The sequence below is a fragment of the Polyodon spathula genome, chromosome 6, assembly GCF_017654505.1.
Source record: "Polyodon spathula isolate WHYD16114869_AA chromosome 6, ASM1765450v1, whole genome shotgun sequence".
Classification (NCBI taxonomy): Eukaryota; Metazoa; Chordata; class Actinopteri; order Acipenseriformes; family Polyodontidae; genus Polyodon; species Polyodon spathula.
The window spans coordinates 47,542,731-47,565,234 of record NC_054539.1 but is presented as its reverse complement, the minus strand read 5'-3'; the positions used below and the strand labels follow the sequence as shown (position 1 = coordinate 47,565,234).

Genomic DNA, 22,504 nt, shown 5'->3' with positions numbered 1-22,504 from the left:
CCTGTTGCCATCCAGACACTATTCCATAGACTTGCTCACACCAGATCAAAGCACCTTAAACACAAACTAACCAACATATTAAAAAAAGTACAGTATTCAAGTAATTCAAATGATTGACAAAATAAACTGAAAATGTAAAGATACTCTAAAAAAACAACACGCTTAATTAAGAAATATTTTCAAACATCCACCAGGTGGCATTGCCTAGCAGTTAATTAGACTGCCTTTTGCATCCTAGAGACCACAAAAGATAAAACTGAGTGCGATTGTCAGTTATATAACAAATAATAATAATAATAATAATAATAATAATAATAATAATAATAATAATAATAATAAACCCTATGGCATCAGTGAGCAATTGTATACTCAGTGAGGGGTGTATTTTCCATTCTACAGCTCTGGCCAGAAGTTTTGCATCACTCTATAGAACTAATTTTGCTTCATAAAGTCGAATGAAACCTGTTGAATAATATTGTGTTAACATATTGAATAGCATACCGCGTTGTAGTTTCCCATACACTTAACAAAAAACTGACAGAAGATTTAAAAAAAAGTAAAGTTTTGAAATCTAACATGAAATACCATCTATTCCGATAGACTTTTGCTATATCATTTTGTAGTTTCTTTGATTTCTTTTGGATTAACCCAATCGCCAAAATTGCTTTTCGGCAACATTTATTTATAACTCTCATTTGAAACAGCGTAACTGTTTGGGGCCATGTTACTGTATTTTACAAGATGCGCATATTAATTACATTTATAATGATTCAGAAGTTTCCACAGCCGGTTGTGATCATAAGTCAGGGGTGCGGCTACATTTTCCCAGGAATTCGTTACCTACATTTGTTTTGATATCAGTCTGTTTTCATTCCAGTTTAACAGACTCATGTTTTCAAGTTGCTCAAGTACCCCTCCCCACCATGTCAAGCAGGCTCCTGAATTTAATAGCCGTCGGGAACAAAAGCCTGACGCTAAGCTACAGGGGAAGAATTTACTTACAATTTAAATTTGAAATAAAGTTTATTATTATTATTATTATTATGACTACATTTTAAATATGGTTAGTAAGGTTATGAAAAATATAAAGAAGAGGGTGGTTTCGTACAGCACTACGTTGCTAAACATCACAAGACTAGTAACCTCAGATCAAGTTACTCCAAACCAGGACCTAAGCCAAATAGCATAATCATGCCGTTACCTTGGAAACAGCTCTATTTGTCTAACAATTTACAGTTTTCTCAAACTCAATAGGTTTTACAGTTTCATTGTACACGAAACAGTAGCAAAATTTGTACACAGATAAAACCACACTGATAACCAGCACAGCTTTATTGGTGACATTGGAGATGTTTCAAGGAATCCATTTGACCCGGTCACTTAAAGATTTAGTACAGCTGAAACGACGGGGACGTGTGAACTATCTTATTGGCTGCTTTTTCTGTCTGTCAATAGAGGTCTGCCTGTCTACAGCGGCAAAAACTGTTTTTTTTTTTTTTGTTTAGCTGATTGGGCGTGTTCTACGTGTAACAGAGCAGGACCACAAAACAGCAGCTGATTGGGTTATATTTGTATTTTCTTTGTTTGCATTGGTCAGAAATGCTGGCAACTCAGTTTAGTATCTGAAGTATCGGTAGTAGAGGACTCGCTAGTAAAACCTAGCACGACACTTCCGTCTCGTGAGTGAGGCGTCTCTATAATCCGCGGTTTTTTTATTGAATAATACCATCGAGACAAAGTGGGATGCGCAGTTTTAAAACTTAATTCTTAAATGCACTAGTTTTTTTTTTTTTTTTTTTTTTAAAGAGGTAAATAAGGTATTTTGAGAGGTCCTTGTTGGTGAAAATATATTTATTATAAAGGTGGGTGTTACTGTTGTAGGACTAATGATTATTTAAATTTTAATATATATTATATATTATATATATATATATATATATATGATATATTATAACTTGTGAACATATAATATCGGGGCGAAACCGTTCGTTTGCGACAAAAGTGCATTATTCGGAAGTGCACAAAAATTCTAACGTACGGTCGTCCCGCTTCTGGTCGTAAAAATAAGACCACATGTTGCCTGTAATATTTATCAAAATATTTATGTAAATGTATTATTACAACCTTTATTTTGCAAACTTCTGAAAGTGGTCATTGTTGTTCGCACGAACTGCAGAAGCTGACCCCCACAAAATTAAAATCTAAAAAAAGGGGCGCGGCAGGTTTTCCCCTTCGTTTCTCAGGAGGGTTCACTGTGGACCAACCCAGGAAATGTGACGTGGATTATTTATCTGCAAAAGGGGCCGAATGTATAAAACATTTAGCCCCCCTGTTCAAATATGAATGCAAAATAGTCCAAAGGGCTTTTAGGGGTTGGCCTAGACTTTTCTACGTATGATCTGGGTTTGTGTAAATTTCAATTGGTTGTTTTGTTAATGTGAATGGGAGGAGGGAAGATGAGTCTCTATTAAAACGATTTGTATGTTACGAAAATTAGTCAAATACTTTAGTTTCGTTGATCAGTGGTGTTTGTTTAGGGGGCTTCAGCTTCCGGATGTCACCAGGGGCTGGCTGATTGCGACATTTTATTCAAGTTAGGGGTATTTGTGGGTAGGCAAAGTTGGATACATTTTCTATTTTTGTGTACCTTTTTATTATTATTATTATTATTATTATTATTATTATTTTTTAAATCAGTAACTGTCAATCTGAAAAAAAGGCGACTGGTCGCAAACGACTGTCGCAGGTGTTGAATTTAAATTTTTTGCGATTTTTAATTTTTTTTTTTTATTTAACAAAATACAATAAACATATAACTACTGGCATCAAATTTATATCAAGATGTCCATTTACGTTGAAGGTAAGTCACATTGTTAATATTAGCATCACAGATAACCAACATACTACTAGTACCGAGAACAGCATTTAGAAAACCTGTGAATCCACGTTTGCAATTACGATTTGTGTAACCGGAGTGATTACTGGTGAGAGTCTAATTTATAATCGTTTAGTTAACATCTCCAGTTTGATTTTTGAGCAGTATACTATAACAAGATACAAAAGAACAGCATTTTAAAAATTATGTAACGGGAATAATTACCGAATGGGCTGATTTAATAAATAGTTCAGACATCTCCACTTGGATTTTTCTTCACTACTTACAGCTTCTAAATTAGGTCTGTACTGGAATACCAATGTATTATTGTGCTTTTGAGCATTATTGATCATTCATATATTCAGTTGGATTGGCATTATTATTTTTTGTGGTTGATTTTAATATGAAATACTGGGCCACACTGTAAAGGAAGAGACAGTATAGGAACAGAATGTAAATGCTTTACGCAAAGCTGACGTTACGTGAATCTGGTTAACGGCTATCTTTTCGATTGAAAATTGGCAATCTGCCCTTGGAACGTGTCCAGCTGCGCAGTTAAAGCTGGGAAGAAGCCGAACTGAACATGTTATTTCACAAATGGCGATGGTTTTACTGCAGTGCCGTTTTTTGACTTGTAGAATCTGCATTTCCTTGGGCGATGTAAGACGAATTTTCATTATCTCGCCTGCTTCCATATTAATATAAGCAGTTGTGCTTTCCTGTTGTTGTGCTGCTGTTATAGCCGCTGCCGTTTTTCAGCTTTCATTGCAATACCAAATGTTGCAACTCTACCAAGGACGAGCGTGACAACCTACAGTATCTTCTTGCTATTTTGTTTGCAAATGTATTTAAAATCTACGAAGTTTTGAGACCAAGTACACTTATTTTTTAATGTCAGAAGTGGGCTGTGGTTTGATCAGGGGAACATAATGTAGCCCCGTTTACTTAAATGTTATACCACAGGTTTTAATAAATTGATCTGAAATTAGTTTACATACCAACAGTCTCTTTATTTAAGTGAAACAGTAAATCTTTAGAGGTCATGATGCAGCAGCAGTAATTCTTCATTAATGGCAGACATTGGATCTTTTCTCAAGTTTCTAAAGTCTTTTTGATGTAATAGACTGTAAGGTTCAGCCTGTTTTTCAGTGTCTTGAGGATATATTTAAAAATTGAAGTAACATTTTGTTTGCCAACGTTTCAAACACAGTAAAATAGTTTTAAAGAAGTTCATGTGATGTTAAATTGAATAGCCCAGTTCAGGTTTATACTGTACAATCCTTGAAGCAACTGTTGAAATGAACAGTAACAAAATACATTTAATTATATATCTGGGTTACATTGTATCAAGTGTGCAATGAAAGTAAAAACAGTTCAGGAAACTGAGTAATATAAACCAGGATGTGTAGATGAGTGATTTTTGTCAAGGATATATATAATGCTATTAATATCTTTACAGTAACTAATCTGCTGTGGCTCTTCTGACAGTTAGTGTAATACTGTGACATTCTGTCAACCTTTTCACAACTGGGTCTAAAATGCCACTTGCGTCTCCTGAATTCAGCCACGCACGACTGATGGCTTTCATGTCAGTGTTGCCCTGTTTTGAATTTTTCTAACAATCAGTGATCTTGCATTAAGCTGGGATCCAAGTCCAGAAGTTCATACACCTGTAGTTTGAAACCTTTTTTTTTTTTTTTTTATCTCTTCATTTTTTTAAAAAATGTGAAGAAAAAAAAAAGTGGTTGTACATTTATTCAGTCTTACTCCATACAGTAGTTTTTAACTGTAGCTAACATTTTTAACCCCAAATCACCAGGCATTTGTTGTTCCACAGATTTTAGAAAGGCAGTGACCAACGGTGGGATGGCACAGTTTCAAGAAGTAATCCGGCAGGAGCTCGAGAACTCGATGAAGCAGGACCTGGAAAGGTTACAGGCAACTGCGAGTAAGGATGAGGCCGAGGTAGGTTCTGCATATAGGTGCTGTTCTTGTGAATTGCTTGCAGGAAGCTACCCATGTGTGGGGACCAGGAGAGCATCCCCTCAGAGCTCAGCGGTCACCCCTCAATCCTGAACTGAACCCCCCTGACCATCAGTCACATGACTGCTAATTCTGGGAGGTCAGATGGTAGTTTTGTTATGTGGACTTTTTAGATTTTCTGTGAAGTTATAACAGACCGCACAAGCCAGGAAGAGTAAGTTATGATTTTAATTTAAAAGGCACATGAGGAATATTTCCAACTCCTTTACCACTGTCATTTAATTAACTCCTGTTTTTTGATAGGAGAAAAAAAAATTGAACTAAACAAGAAAGTAACATTGTTTAGGGGGTCTGAAGCTCTCTTAGATGGGTTAGTTTTTTTATTTTATAGCCATAGGTGGAATTTTCTCCATTTAAATAAAATAAATAAAAATAGGAGTTAAAGTATTTGCTGTGTAAAAAATGTCACCCTGCTTCAGGATTAATAGTATTACAAAGTACAGAGAATGGACTCGCCTTCCCTTTCCACACTACACTGTACATATCAAACTACCACAGAGTTTCTAAACTCACTTTGATCTCTGTCCAGTAAAACTTGTCGTCCAACTCGATGTTTAGAGTTGACACAGATGTGCAGTGAGGTGCCAGCTCTGGTACAGATTTCATGATGTTGGTGAGATCCAATTATTTCTTTGAGACTCTGTGACCTTATTTCCCCTTGAACTCTCTCCCCTCCACCCGGTCTTGCGGTAAGTGCATGTCCCAGGTGTGAATGTCACAGAGTCTCTTCTAAGTTAAATCCTTTGTCCAGTCAAATTTCTTTCTTTTTCTTTGGCTTTACAAAGGGCCTTTAATTGTGTTTATTGACTTAACACACTTGAGGATTTTTTTTTTTTTTTTAAATACAATGTACAGTATCATTCTCTTGCTGCACTATTCTATGTAAGAGCATGTTCATACATGTGTTATTAGCATTATACAATAGTTATCAAAAGTTAAATTTAAATTAATTTAATATATATATATATATATATATATATATATATATATATATATATATATATATTATATATATATATATATATATATATTATAACTAAACAAAAATTTTACCTACCTAGATAAATAATGACGAATTAAGGATTAATTCCTAATTCCAATAAAAAAAATATGCCACGTGTGTGTGATTAAGGTATGGTCGTGTATATGTATATATATATATATATATATATATATATATATATATATATATATATATATATATATATATATATATATATATATATATATATATATATATATATATATATATATATATATATATATAAACCATAATCTCTGTTTAAAATAGATCTACCAGAAAGGATTTTGAGGGGTTTATGAAGCTATTCCATAGATTTCTACAAGAGAAGGGTCCTTCAGTGGACTGGGGGAAGATTCAGAGACCACCAGAGGATTCTGTGAGTAACACATGTTTCTGTAGCGTTTATGTCAATCAAAATAAAGTTGCCGTTTAGACAATTCCAGAGGACACCTTCATTCTTTGTTTTCATGGAATATGATCTTTAAGCGTTCTCTAAGATGTTAATTAACCTTCTTGTATATGGTACTCATGAAATGTGTTGCTTTGAGTAATTTGGTTATTTAATAAAGTTGTCTTTTTATTTGTTTCATTTTTACAAAAATGAAATGTGATAAGAAGCACTCCAGCCACAAAGTCATAAATGCCATTGTTTGACAATGCATGCAGTCCCACCCAGATTCCAGGAACCAAGTTAATTACCAAGTGTACAGTGAGTCATTGCTAATGCAGATGCTGCCATTTTTATTAAAGAATCAGCATTTTGTTTTGTACATTTCAAAAATACTAAATGTGTTTAGACAAGGTAAAGCCACTGAGGCCCCTCTCTATTTAATATGTATATATTTTTTTATGAAGAATGGAGTGCTTTGTTAAATTGCATCTCTAACTGCTCCATGTTTGGATTGACTCCTCTGTCTTGCAACACAGTGCTTACTCAACATTGTAGTCCATTATATGACCTCCTCTGCTCTATAAACCTTTGATTTGTGAAATAATAGTACAGATGTTTTTTATATCAGACCACTATAGAGGAGCTAGCCACTGGTTTTATTTTTATTTATTTTATTTTATTCAGAATATTGTTTATAGATCACAAATCCACTTGGGATGATGATTTTTTTTTTCATATAGGGAAGTCTCATGCATTTTGCGCATTACCTGGTAATCTCTCTTCGGATTGGTGCAATATTTCTATGCCCACAGACTCTGAAAGTTGATTTATTTTATAAAACAAACACAGTGGGTCTGGCTCGGGACAGATGGACAGTGTCTGGAATTGTGCAGGCTTCTTAATTAAAGAAAGTTAGAGTGCTGCTTTGGGGGGAGTTAGGAAAGCATGCATGTTACAGTTAGTCTTTCAATAATAGCGTTCTGTAGTATTCAGACAGAAGGGCTAGTGTTTGTTTTTTTCGGCTAGCAGCCAGAATGCTATCCTTAGACTTCCAAGACCAGAAGTGCCTCAGTGTTCAGTGCTTGTTGGTTAGTGGGAGATATATTTGCTAGATAGTAATTGACACACTGGAGGCTACTGGTCTGTAAACGGTGACTCAAGCACAGGGACATTTTGAAATGTGACACCTAGTGACTCCCCTTACGTTTATATTTTAGGACTATAAATATTGTGTCCTCAAGTCGGCTGGCGTTTGAGTTTATAAAGCCAGTTAATAAAGCTGGAGCAGTGCACTTTGATCCTGAGTTCCTGGAAAAGATTTCCAGTCCCCTGTCCTATTTACACCAACATTACCGACTATATTACTTTTAGTACTCCTTACTTTATTCTATTGTCTTTTAATGCAGTGAGGTAAACCCAAATCATACATTGTTTGAAAATGTCACTTTTCAATTGATATAACACCAGTTTGTGAAACACAGAAAAGCCACATCAAATCAAATAAAATATGAATTTTACAGCCGTCTGCATTACACACCTACAATTACTGGAGGTAAATGTGCAGTTTAATTGCTACCATCTCAGTCGTTCTGGATTAACTGAACAGCAGCAGATTTTTTTTGTTTCGATAGCTTTGTTGCTCAGTACAGTTCCCAGAGAAGCATTGCAGTTATTCCTGTATTTTTTTTTTTAATCCAGTTGGTATGTAAACACACCTGTACTTGCAGCAATATTCATTTTTGTTATCAGGCTTCAAACAGTCTGTCCTGTTACTGGTTGTTTGTAAATACAAATCTATACAACTATAAGAAATACAAAATGGCTTGAGATGGCTAACCAAAGTGTAAAAACAAGCTTTGTATTTGATATGAAAAGGGCTCTGTTGAGACTAGGTATCTTCTTGACCCCTTCTTTCACTTGTGTGTGTGTGTGTGTGTGTGTGTGTGTGTATATATATATATATATATATATATATATATATATATATATATATATATATATATATATATATATATATATATATATATATATATATATATATTATTATATATTTTTAAAATATTTTCATTGATTGAACCCCTTTGACATTTGCTTGAATTGTGGAGAAATTAGAAACACCAGTAGGAAAAGGGAACATTTTACAGAGACTGGTCAAATAATATCAGCTGTATTTTGAATGGTCTATTTTGACATATAAATTATGTAATATAATCAGAATAATACCGTGTGTATGAGATACCATGATATGAAAGTGCTTGTCTCTCCCCAGGTTAGCTGAGAGAAAGCTGTATTCTTACGGCTTTGAATTGTGATGTTGTCATGTCTAGGATTTTAAAACGATAATACACCACCCTGCTCTTGCAAAGTAAACATTGGAGGACTGGCTGGGACCAACACAAATTACCCCTGACTTATTACCCCCACTAGAAGTAAGGTAATTTCAACGTTACCTCTGGCAAAACAATCAAGAACCAGTGCAAAAAAAAAATCATTGATTTTGTTATTGTTCGGTCTGTGCTTTAAAAAAAAAAAAAAAAAAATGCACATAGTTTTAATTTAACGTCATGTTTAAAATGAATGCCAATGTCAGAGTTGAAAGACATGACTGCAATTGCCGTACAGAATTACAAGCAGGGAACCAACGAAGTACAAGAAGCTTGATAATATGCGAACTCAAGCTGTACAGTATCATTGCTATGTGTTTTAGTTCCGCATTCAATTTAAATGATACATAATTCATATTTCTCCAATGTGTAAAACACTCTTTACACAGCTTATCTGGAGTGCTGAAAGAAATTGTGTATTTCTATAAGGCACAAAGTGGAACAAGGTGCACACGAAACTGACAACCAGCTATAGTCAGTACTACGTTTGCTCTTTGAGCTGGAGTCAGGGAAGACTGACACAAGAGATGCACAGGATAGAGGACAGTCAGAATAATACAGAGCGCAGCATTATAGGGTTACAGTGCACAATGTATTACACATCCAGTTTGCCAGTGTTTATACAGGCTGCAGTACAGACTGGAAGTCAGAAATAACATTGATCTTTCTTCAGAGCAGCATCTTCTCCTCATTCCTGAGTTTTGATTTTGCATTTCTATCAGTGTTCATTGGTATAAAGTGCAGGGATTTACATTTCATTAACCCTTCATTGGCGGTAAGGGGTGAAAATGCACCACAGAGAGTTTAAAATTAACATATCTCGTGACTTTTTGAAGATCGAGGGATATCTTTACATGTGATTAAACTTTAATTGCTTAACTTTATTTTGATACCAAGAACATCCTTCTCCGACTTGGGAAATGGGAGAAATCCGTCATCAAAATGCACATGGTCATTTGCATCACATTCTGCCATCTGAGGGTGGCAAAAATTATATGTACGTATGTGATAGGAGACTGAGATAGATACTTGGGGCAGGGGAGGCGAGGTGGTTTGCCTACTAAAAGTCTGGTGGGGTCCTTGTGAGAGAGGAGTGCTATCCCCCTTTTTTTTTTTTTTTTTGTACTCAACCTCATTTTTAGACATTGTTTTTTGTCCGCTGCACAGTATCTGTGTTTTATACCGAGTCCAGGTAAAGCTTTCGTATTTAGGCAGGCATTACTGATAATTGTTGATTCTAAGTTTGTTTGTTCTTTCTTGTTTTATTTATTTGCTGATAACCATGTGCAGTAATACTGAGTATACTGAGCAAGTGGCACTTGTTGCAAAATATGCGTAAGTGTTTATTAACAAAATGTTAATTTAAAAATCATTCTAGAAGTTCAACTCTTGCAGGTCGGCAAGGGTGTCCTCGGCTCACGGTGCACCATCAACCACTGTAGTCTGCCCAGGAGCTGTGTTGTCCTCCGACGCTGCAACTCCTGGGTGGCTGGATGGTGAACTTGCAGTGTGTAAAGAAGCGGTCGGCTGACAGCACACGCTTTGGAGGACAGCGTACGTTCATCTTCGCCCTCCCGAGTCAGTGCAGGGGTGGTAGCAGTGAGCTGAGTCAATAACAATAAAAAATAACAAAATAACAAAAATAATTGGCAACGACTACTTTTAAAAAACAAAACAAAAAAAACCAGCTTGCTATTGCACACTACTAAAGCTTTAAAAGTGACAGGTTTGTTTTTTTACAAATCTGAAGTTAATCTACATATGCAAAATACCTTTAATTCCTTATAATTGACCATGAAGGGTGGAAATCTGTGTTGCCTATAAATAGAAAACCAGAACAGTGACTGTATGCATAGATTTTGTAGTATGCCACAATATAAGCCATTCTCCTCATATAAATGGGTTGGCCTACATTTGTTTAGGCCGTTCTGTGTGGCAATATCTCATTTGGTTTTGAAATGTTACATTGCAAAATGGAAAGTTTGCTTGTTGTTGAGACACAAACAGTCTCTCTTAAAGGGTACATAAGAACCTTTTTATTTGATTGTGTTACATGTTCCCATGTCATGCTACAACTCTTTACTGATTTTTTTATTTACATTTTAACCACTTTTTTAAAAACTTTTAAATTGCATTCCCTGCCTCAAGATGGCTTCACATGTATCTGCATGGACCACTCAGAACTACATTTACCATCATCCTTCTGCTCACATATATAACTGAAATGGATTTACCAGTGAGCAGGAGGATGATAGGAAATGTAGTTCTGAGCGGTCCTTGCAGGTACATGTGAAGCCATGCTGCTGTGTCAATGCCTAACCCTTGCCCCTAAGTTTTTAAATTTAATGAGGTTATCAGTGCAGCTCAGCAAAACGTGATCTTAATTTAGGAGAGTGTTGAACAAGTATTGGTTCCTAAGCTGTAATATATTATGTGCATGCAGTGAAACTTTCAGACGTCACATATGCTTAGGTTCCCAATACCATGATGGTGTCATTGTTTTAACTAATACAAAATACACCTTCATCTGAGTAGTTTTAATTAGCAGCTGGTAATTAGGGAGAAAGGGTTGTTTGGAGAAGGAGAGACTGAGAAACAAACAATTGCTACACGTACTGGAGTGGCACCAGGACTGTACTTGTTTTAGTTGTGTATATTTATTTGCTCATTGTGCCCTCTTGTTTTGTACAAGTCTTCTGTTTGATTTGATTTCTTTTTTTTTAATAAAGAGCGAGCTGTACTTGTGTTACCGATATATCCCAGAGGCATTGGCTCCTAAGCCAAAAAAAATATCTGGTGGTAGTTTTATAAATGCACACTTTCTGTTTTGTGACTCGAACTCCAGAGTTTCCACAGTAAGTATAATTCATTTCTGCTGTGTTCTTGCTTTGAAGCCAGTTGACTCTCCTGCATTTGATTTAGGTTCGGATCTCTGATATTAACATTGTTCTTAAGAAATATAATATGATATTAATTACTTGGAAATGTTTATTTTTTGCTGCACCTTTTGTTTTTACAAGAGGTTTTTGTAATAAACAAAGTGCAAACCCAGTTGATTGACCAGTCTTGCACTGAATGTTAGCATTTCTGGTAGAGCGCTGAGGTGGGTGGATTGCTGGAAGATTTTTTAACTGGGTAAAGCAAGTATTTACGTAACTGGGTATGAAAGTTAAACCTGTTAACAATGATTGAATTTCAACAGTTTTGGGAGGATCCACTTCTAGTAGTGATTGGAATTTGGAAAGACATTTCCATTAGGTCATTCAAGCTGAAGTAGAACAAATTCTAATAAAAAAGAAATGGAAGGGCAAGGCCATTTGCATGCATAAAAAGAGTGACAAAGTATCAGTGTGGGGCAATGACCTTGCCAAATTATGCGATTACCATTAAGGATGCATAGGGCTGGCCTATGGTGATTCACCATTGGATTTCAGTGTTTAGAAATGAACAAAAAAGGAGGCGTGTAAGATAATACATAATTGATGACCTAACCCGCCCACACATCAAAAACATTCAGGTGCTAAGCATTGCCAGCAAAAAGATGTTACAATTCTGTTTTTTTTTTTTTTTTGTGTCCATTAATAAAGTCTAATCATATTTTATTTGGTCAGGTCAGGATCATTACCATACAGCATTTTAGCATCATATGTTTGCAAAAACAATCACTGTTTAAGCTACAGGCAAATTAGTGCACAGTTAAAATATTGTATTGCATGAATATGACCTGGCTGGTAATCCGCGTTTATTTGAACATGGTAACACTACTGTATAAAGCTTTTTTTTTTTCTTCAGATTACAACACTGTATATGACACCTTTTTTATATTCAATCTTTCTTACTGCAAAACCAGTGAAACCTTGTCTCAGATAAATTGCATGAATGCACAATATACACTTTATGAAGACTACCATGTAGGACAATGTATGCCTGATATTCCAGATGAATAATTTAAACTAAGGCTTTATTTGTCGTTTATGTACAGTTATTGTTTCTGTTGCAATTGTGACAGTATGGACCCAAAACTAGTTTGGAATGTGGTAAGGCAGACTGTCTATAGTCCATATGGTCCTGTTGGTCTTGTTGAATTAAGATAAGTAGTATTGTTTTGCTGTGATTCATACAATTGTATACATCCTCCTTGCTATTAAACTCTTGTCTTTCTAATGCTACAGTAGCAGTGTTGAGTGCAGTTATCGTTCTTAGACCTTTATACAGAAGTTTTGCAGGTGCAGGAAACTCGCAGCAGACTAGATTTATATTATTTAATTGCACAGAATACAATATTCTGACCTAACATGTTGAAATGGAATAATATAGTTATTTTGATATATAGTTACTTGTATATAAGAACAACCTATATACATTTTATTTTCACATTACAAATGCAAACGAAAAAGGTTTACACACTACTTTTTCTCTCAACCATACAGGTCTCTCCACACTGACAGCCTTTTCTTCACACAGACTGCAGTCTGGCCTGAGCAAACATGTTACCCTGTTTATATACCTGCCTGTTAATCCCAGGCAGGTGACACTAATTACGTTATAAAACAGGTAAACAAATAAATTAAATAAACTAATTATACTTGTGGCAGCCCAAACACAGCCACATGCACATTTATCTTGCAGGGATGGAAATAATCCCAACCCTGCCAACCACTAACACTAATTGTTTTCCAGGCAGGGATCTGCCCTGCCACACTATATATATATATATATATATATATATATATATATATATATATATATACATATACATATACACACACATACATTCAGATACACACTATCCACCACATGCACCGTAGAGGGTTATTTTGGGCAACCGTTTGTCTGACAAATAGCTTTTGTCATTTGCATAAGAAAGGCATTGTTTATATAGTGTTAAGCATGCCGGCAAACTCAGCTGTTTGGATACCGTTTGCTTGCTAAAGCATGCTTGGAACTCTGTCAGTCAAACAGTGCAATGTTGCTTCAAAAAAGCTGGGGTTTCTGTAATTGAGAAAGAGAATGCTAATGAAAATGGAAACTCTCACAACACCAAAGGGGCTGTCCAAGGAAGAATTCTCAGCTGTGTCACCTTAGAAATCAGGAGGCTCTGTTTGAAACGGACACCGGTGACGCAAATATGCTGCTGCACTTGTACACTGCTAATATGGAGCAGCATCTGGATAGAGAGTCGAATTGGGATTTGTTAGAAAACGCTAACAAGGTTTGCTGTCCATACTTGCAAAAAAAAAGATCATCCAGATGTGTTTCGCAGAGTTCTACGCTGGAAACAATTTGCAGTAATGTAGCCTGCCTGTGCTGTACATTTCACTAGCATTACTTTTTTGCACTTTTTACTTTTTTTCAGGTTTTAATATTTTTTTTTATTAGTGTAATGAGTGTCTTAATAAAGATTTTTAACCACATGCACAAGTGTTTGTTTTGATCACTGTACTGGTGATTGGGGGACATTTTGAACGTCAGGTTATTGTGTGAGAGTTTATACCGTCCATCGCTTACTGCAGATGAACCACATTAACACAAACACGCCCATTCTAAGCAGTGGCGACTGTATTTAAAAAAAACACCAAACATTTATATTGTTATATAGTGTTGAGTGTTTGTTACAAACAGGTCCACCTACATGTATTTATATTATATGCTTCTTTATTTTAATTGGTTTAGTGGATTGCAGGATAAGCCAGGATTAGGGATTCAAATAGGATTTCATACAGTATGCATTGTCCAGATATACATCAGAAGAAATACATGGAGACAATTTAATGTAATTATCAAGGGTGGTTCTGATTTTCAGATCAATTTTACAGTTTCATAGGTTTATCCAGTTAAACTAACGTCTGTCTTTTATTTCCATTCCCCCAGATCCAGCCTTACGAAAAGATCAAGTCCAAAGGTTTGCCAGACAACGTGGCGTCAGTCTTGAACAAGCTGGTCGTGGTGAAGCTGAATGGTGGCCTTGGCACAAGCATGGGCTGCAAGGGCCCGAAGAGTCTCATCAGCGTCCGCAATGAAAACACTTTCCTGGATCTGACAGTTCAGCAGATTGAGGTAAGAGTGGTGCCATCACTCGGGTGTTAGTTTACCAGTCCATTAAAAGGGACCAAAATGAATACCCAAACAAAGCAGTTCATTGTAATAGGGCTGTGTTCAAAGGTTTGTTCACTAGCCAGGAATTCTAAGGTAGTTTTAAACTTTCGAAGTTTCGGCAGGTGGCGTTCGCGCACTGTATGTGTGTGTTTTTTTTGTGTTGTTTTTTTCACTCTGTTAACAGAAACCGTGAATACTACAAATCACACATTAAATGTGACTTGCGTGCAAAATTCAGTCTTTTGGTTTATATAATGCATATTACTTAAACAAAAGTTGTTGTATTAAAATCCACTACCAAATCATTATACATGGCAACTCTACATGGCGCTGCTGCAGTCTATGGAGCAGGGTATAGTATCCAAAGAACTGGGGTGGGGGTACCTATAGCGGTTGTAGTGCTTCAGTAAATATGTACTGAATACTGTGTACAGGACAGCGTAAGATAAGTGCTATGGTAGAATATGTTTGAAACATGCAAAATACACGTTAATATAAATCATTTTAATTTTGAAAACTGAGCACTGTCCGCCCTCCCTCCTCCACCTCGTGTTATCCAGAGGCAGAACTGAATTTTTTCATTCGCCATCTCGACAGCAAAGCGTTGTATATCGTACGCTGTATTGAAAGAAATGTCTCGTAACCTCTCTGCTGTTTGGGATTATTTTTTTGTTAAATGTCCAGACGACCAAAAAAATAAGTTGAGTGCAAACTGTGCAAGCGACTGTTTATTTGTCATGGAGGCAGAACCAATGTCCAGGGGTCAGTTGACCAGAGTAAGTTGTTCTTCATCATAATAAAATGTGACTGTGACTGATAACCTGCTTGGAACAGTGACTGTTAAATAAAGCTTTGTTTTACTTAAGTCCGCTGCAGTTGGTGCTGCTGCAATGCAAGCTTACTGTATATAGTATATCGCAAGCAGCATCAATTGTGTACATAAACAATGTGTATTTTTATTGCAATTATAAAAACATGATTACTGTTCTATATAATGCATTTTTAAACTACACGTGAATGTTTTATTCCATTTTTATATGGCTTACCTGTAAAATAGAATTTTCAGTCAAATATAAAGTAGTAGCTATGGTGACGTCACCAGTGAATTGTGAAAATAAGTACCATCGAAGGTTCAAACCTTCCTTCGGTAATGTGTTCCAAACCTTCGATGGTCAAAATGTACCCTTTGTTGTAGCCCTAATTAAAAATAAAAAAGCTCTTTATTTTTATTCTTATAACACTGACCCATTAAAGGTCTTAACATGTTTTGCCAGGAAAATATCTGTGTGAATCTCTTTCATGCAAGTACTGGGCATGTAGCAAACAAATAGTACCATTACAGTTACAGCCTTCAATTCAACTGGACGTCTTCTAAAGTTACAACCACACACAGAATACCTCAGTGACAGTTGGTGTGAGTACAGACATCAGCCCGTGGCTAGAAGGTTTCACAGGTTTGAATACTGCTTTCTCAAAACCTGACTATACAGCAGTTTTCAAGGCATAGTTGAGGTGTGTGGAATGGCTGCAAGCAGCACGCCAGGAAAGGTTTTGGGTCATTGAGTAATTTACTTTTCAATTTAGACACTATGAGTAAAGCGTATTTTGGGTGAGTAAAATCCAGCATTACCTTGAAGTCATGAGAACTTTCAATAAATACATTTTTTGCAGTCATTTAGTCCTGCCTTAATAATAATAACATTGTTGTGCAGGAAATATCTACTCTAGATGTAGTTAGCTACTGTGTTCAGAGCATCACCTCCTACTCGTACTTGTTATAGTTGTGTTGTTTTCTGTGAATCTCCCTTTCCAACAAACATGCTCCCCAAATTGTTTATAGTTCTGTAGTTCCTCGGTGTAAAATAGGAAGCTGGCTTGGTCGTGGGATCGGAGGACACCCACTGAACCTTCAGGACATTTAAAAAAACAAATTAGTAAAGTTACGCCTCAGCAAAGTTTTATGATCTTCAGGAAAAACCCCAATAATAAAAATCTGAACAACCCTGAGCATTGAGTTTGGTGTAAATCAGAGATGGTTAGCTGTGCAGTAATTTATCACGGAATGACCCTACAGTGACTCTGGAACATGTTATGAAGGATGCCATCAGTCAAGCAATAAATATTCTAAAACACTAATTTGTTTTTCTGGTATTTTTTTCTTTTTTCTTTTTCTGCAGCACTTAAACAAAACCTACAACACAGATGTTCCCCTTGTCTTAATGAACTCTTTCAATACTGACGAGGACACTAACAAGATCTTGCAGAAATACACACACTGTCGTGTGAAAATCCACACCTTCAACCAAAGCAGGTAAAAATCTCTTGAACAAGATAAAATTTAATCAATTTTTTAAACCAGAGGTAGATTTAATTAAATGGAAAGTTGTTTAATTTGCTGTGCTAATATCAAAGGATTTAGAAGTTCATAAGTTAAATTATTAGGCAATGGTATATTTAAATGTGAGTGAACGGTCATATTTGTAAACTTGTCTCTTTAAACTTCACATAATGATGACTCTGTACACCATTCTGGATAACAGACTTTCAGATTTCCATCCCAACATCTCTAAATGATCAGTATCAATGAGCAGTAATCATTGTGGAATAAACAGCACAATTTAAACACCTTACGAACATTTGCTATACATGGGTAATATAGCATTATATATTGTATGTCAGTTTGAAGGTATTGGAAACCATTCCTGTTAAAACGTTTATTTTTGCAGATATCCAAGGATTAACAAGGAATCTTTGCTCCCAATAGCCAAGGATATGTCGAAAATGGGGGACAATGCAGAGACATGGTACCCACCTGGCCACGGGGATATCTATGGAAGCTTCTATAACTCTGGCCTGTTGGATAAACTCATAGCTGAGGGGAAGGAGTATATATTCGTCTCAAACATTGATAATCTTGGGGCGACCGTTGATCTCTATATCCTCAATCACCTCATGAGCCAGCCCAATGGAAAACGCTGTGAGTTTGTCATGGAGGTCACTGACAAGACAAGAGCAGACGTGAAGGTAACCGTTCTGAAGAGTTTTCAAGAGTTCCGATGTCGAAAATGCCAACTTGACAAATAAAACTAATGAGAATTCATAACTTATCACTCAATTGTTACATATATTGAAGGAATTAAAGGTTTATTACTTAATTTCTTAAGCAAACTGCAAAACTGATTAGCATTTGGCATGGAAATAACATAAAATAATTAGGAGCATGACTAAAATGGTGTCGGCTTCATAAACCCAACATTTACTTCTAGCTACGTGACTGTGTGCAGGCCAGTGGAGTGTTGGAGGTGATGTCAGTGATGCATTGTCTCTGTAGGGTGGTACTCTCACACAGTACGGAGGCAAGCTGAGGTTGCTGGAGATCGCTCAGGTTCCAAAGGCTCATGTGGACGAGTTCAAGTCAGTGAGCAAATTCAAGATCTTCAACACCAACAACTTGTGGATTTCACTGGCTGCAATCAAGAGGCTGCAGGAGCAGAACGCCATGGACATGGAGATCATTGTCAACCCGAAGGTTTGGAACTTGGGCATATTTGAAGTTGAAACTGAAAATCAAGTTCAGATTTGTATAGGTTATATATGTTGTATACATGGACAATTTTCCATGACCGGTCTTCCACAACATTAAAAACAATTAAAGGCAGAAAACTCAGTTTTGATTTAAACAGCTTGTTTAAAATGTGTTTGAAAATGAACTAGTTGCTAAAGTGTATTGCTGAATATTGTTTGTGTTTTCATGACATTTTTACTTTTTTTTTTTTTTTTTTAAATAATTCTACAGACTCTGAATGGTGGATTGAATGTAATCCAGCTGGAAACTGCTGTGGGTGCTGCAATTAAAAGCTTTGACAATGCGTTGGGCATCAATGTCCCACGAAGCCGTTTCCTGCCTGTGAAAACCACCTCTGACCTGCTGCTGGTGATGTCCAACCTATACAGCCTAAACGCAGGCTCCCTCACCATGAGCGAGAAGAGAGAGTTCCCCACTGTACCCCTCACGAAACTGGGCAGCTCTTTTACAAAGGTTGGTGTTCTGTCTTGTGCAATTATTACAAACCTTTTTTAAACTGATGTATTACTGATATCTCTAATATTTTGTTTACAGCGGTGGCAGGTGTATTTCACCTGTTATCAGGTGCTTTAAATGAATACAGTTTGCTTTCCATGCATTGTGGTATACAACATGCAAAACCTTTGGAAGGAGTGGGTTCCTGGATCTGCAGACCTTTCATGGTGACTACTTTGATAAACCTACCAGACATTGATTTACTTTGGGAATTAGGCTTGGCTTTTAAATGGCTGGTTTTACATGCCTTGATTATAACTAATTTTGAACGTTCGGTTTTATTTTAGGTCAGTTGTGCTAGTCAGGGTGTGAAACCAGATGCTAAGTTTGTTTTTAGCAGTCTTTACAGATCAGAGTAAGTTGTGGTCATCCGTGATTGCAGACACTCAATAATAATACGTAAAACTATAAGATTCAATATCACTGATAAAGACATTCTTTATAGACCTTTACAGTGTTTGCTGTTGGCAGCACTAGGTTATAGGCTGTGAAGGCCCATAGATTTATCTTTTTTTATGTGAAAACTAGAAGCTGTGGGGGCAGCTACATGAACAACATAAAAAAGCTGCTTAAAAAACAAAGTGAAGGGGCTCCCAAGTGGTGCATCCAGTAAAGGTGCTCTGCATGAGTGCAGGATGCACCCTATAGCCTGGACGTCGCCGGTTCGAGTCTGGACTATTCAACAGCCAACCGTGGACAGGAGTTCCCAGGAGGCAACGCTCAGTTGGCTGACCGTCGTCAGGGGGAGGGGAGTTCTAGGTCGGCCAGGGTGTCCTCGGCTCATCGCGCACCAGCGACCCCTGTAGTCTGGCCAGGCGCCTGCGGACTTGCCTGTTAGCTGCCCAGGAGCTGCGTTGTCCTCCGATGCTGTAGCTCCTGGGTGGCTGCATGGTGAATCTGCAGTGTGTAAAGAAGCAGTTGGCTGACGGCACACGCTTTGGAGGACAGCCTTGTGTGTTCATCTTCGCTCTCCCGAGTCAGCACAGGTGGTTAGCGGTGAGCTGAGCCTAAATAATAATTGGGCATTTCAAATTGGGAGAAAATAACGAAAAATAATTGGCAACGACTAAATATTATTAAAAAAAAAAAAAACTAAATTAAAACTAAAAACTAATTGAAAATCTGAACAAACAACAATATCTAAAGCCTAATCTGCCTTAAAATACCAGAGTATGGTATTTATCTTTATTTGTCTGTGTCTTCTAGTTCCTGTTTACCCAGTTCAGGAATTTTTTTATGTTCAAAGTAGCTTGAGGACAGAGAACACAGCAAACTATGAGGAGCTTGCCTTGGCTGTTTCTGAATTGTAGCAGCTCTTGTAAAGAGGGCTTTATCAAGTCTGCTGAGCTAAATTGGATGAATCTTTGCATTGGTATTTGCTGCAAGAATATACTCCACACACTGGTACTGTAGCTGTAGGTCATAGTATAACCTTTTTTTCCACAGTACTGTGGCTGAGCAATTGAAGAATCTGTTTTGGAAATGATTTGCGGTGTGTGTTTTTTTTTATGAAATGTAACCGACATGCCTAGTTCATTTAAATTTTTTTGTATTTTAAGGTTCAGGACTTTTTGATGAGATTCGAAAGCATACCGGACATGCTTGAACTGGACCACCTTACGGTTTCAGGAGACGTTACCTTTGGAAAGAATGTTTGTTTAAAGGTCAGTGCAGTACTATAGATGTTTGAGATTTCAGCAAAATATAGATCTAGTTTATTAGTCTGCTGATATCCTTAACACAGGAAAGGATAGAGATCAAGTGACAAGACTAGCGTCAATCCATTGCTATCCTGTCATGAGAAGCCACACTTTTTTTTTTTTTTTTTTAAATTGCGTAATTTAAAATTAAAAAGCACAAATGCTGAGCAACCAAAAACTCATAACAAATAAAGTGAAAACAATACAGAACTTTTAAAGTTCTTATTATGTTTAGTCCCTATATGATCAATTGTATTGCTCTAAAATGTATTTTATATGGACTTTGTTATGGTTCTATAGCAGTAATCTGGACAGATGACAATTTTTAAGGCTGTTGAGAAAGCCTGGAGCAAACCTTCCAGACACCAGCATGTTCACTTTTCTGTATTTTTCATGCATGATGTATACATCTAATGGTGCTTGTTATCGGATTCTCTTAGCAACACATATGGCGTACCCTGGGGTGTCTCCAAGCTGCATTAAAAATATCCATCAAGCACAGTTTTAATTTAAAACAATAGTTGTTCTCTAATATCGAACAATGCTTTAAAAAAATTACAATAACCTCATAACCATTTTTAAAAATGTGTAAACTTCATGAACTGCAAATATGATGTAATTCATCAAAATGGGCTTTCAAAAACGAGAAAAAAAGAGATAGTATCAATGTCAACTGCTGGATCTGTACGACCTGAAATGTCCTTGTGGCGCCATAATCTGGGGCACGCTTAGGGAGGGAAGTTTTGATACAGCAAGTAAAGAATCTCTGTGCATTGGGACTAGGAGGAAAGTAAAAGGGTGCAACAAACTAGTATTACAAGCTGTTTTATTTAATTATATTTACTGCAATAGGTAAAATAGGGCAGCTGCTTTAAATATGTAATGTACTAATAAATCTTCCCAGCATATTTCAAACAGCTTCTTAGTTTCTGTAATCGCCAAAGTGATTTTGGACAGAAGAGATTTCTGAAATGCTTTGAAGCATAGTGATCACTGTGCATTCTCAAAGGGCACATCATCTAACTGTTAGCAAACAAAGTGTAATACATGAACGTTTGCAATTACTTTAATCAAGTAACTTTATTCATATTTGGTAATTTACAAGAAATGCATATCATCTGAGTTCTTGTAACATTCCTAGGTCTGTGTTGATAGAATATGATTCTTTACCAGTTTTAGGGTGACATAACCTACTAGATGTTTATACATTTCTCTTTTTGCTGCCAGTCAAGTTACAAATCTTCAAAAGGAAATAAATGGTGTTCAATGCAACCCAAAAGAATTGCACATTTTCCAACAGAGCCGTTCTGTAGGTGAAGCTTTTTCCCTCCATAGATAATTAGAAATGTAGGTTGAAACACTTTTATACTGGAATATTAAAACAATACTGTGAGTTGTTTATGCTCTTTTTTTTTTTTTTTTTTTTAAGGGAACTGTTATTATTATTGCAAATCATGGTGACAGAATCGACATACCTGCCGGAGCAGTGCTGGAGAACAAGATTGTATCGGGCAATCTTCGCATCCTCGACCACTGAAAGAACATGCTTGTACCTAATTATAGAATACTTTATTTTTAAGAATTTATCATTGGCTGTTACAGGATAATGTAGACACATTTATTTCACTCACTAAATGTAATAAATGTTCACCTATATTTGCATTATGTGCATTTCATGCACAGTCATGTAGAACTCAGTATTTTCCATTGTTGCTATCCAGTATTGCTTTAAGATTTATTAGGTTGTAAATAACTTAAGTAATGTGTAGTTGTCTGCAACTAAATGTTGTAAAGCAATAATTCTGTTTTGACATGGTTCCAGCTGAAAAGTCTGAGCCAAAGCTGTATCGAGCTCATTTCTGAACTGTAATAAACAATGCAGTATAAACATTTGCAGTGTTTTGTAAATT

General features: G+C 36.3%; 1 protein-coding gene across 5 annotated transcripts; it reads left to right on the top strand.

Annotated features, from left to right (window-relative positions):
- Positions 1-1,661: 1,661 nt before the first annotated feature.
- On the top strand, positions 1,662-22,484 carry LOC121317255 (UTP--glucose-1-phosphate uridylyltransferase). 5 transcript variants are annotated; one of them, XM_041252979.1, is made up of 10 exons: positions 1,662-1,862; positions 4,713-4,840; positions 6,210-6,318; positions 14,589-14,774; positions 16,991-17,124; positions 17,540-17,837; positions 18,145-18,342; positions 18,610-18,852; positions 20,454-20,558; positions 22,024-22,484. In XM_041252979.1, the coding sequence occupies exons 2-10, from the start codon at positions 4,830-4,832 to the stop codon at positions 22,129-22,131; spliced, it is 1,392 nt and encodes a 463-aa protein (XP_041108913.1). In that variant the 5' UTR covers positions 1,662-1,862; positions 4,713-4,829; the 3' UTR covers positions 22,132-22,484. The 5 variants fall into 5 exon arrangements, with proteins under 5 accessions (XP_041108913.1, XP_041108915.1, XP_041108916.1 ...); XM_041252981.1 differs by lacking the exon at positions 1,662-1,862 and adding an exon at positions 2,365-2,610; XM_041252982.1 differs by lacking the exon at positions 1,662-1,862 and adding an exon at positions 2,665-2,860 and having other exon boundaries at positions 4,713-4,857.
- The last annotated feature ends 20 nt before the right edge of the window (positions 22,485-22,504 follow it).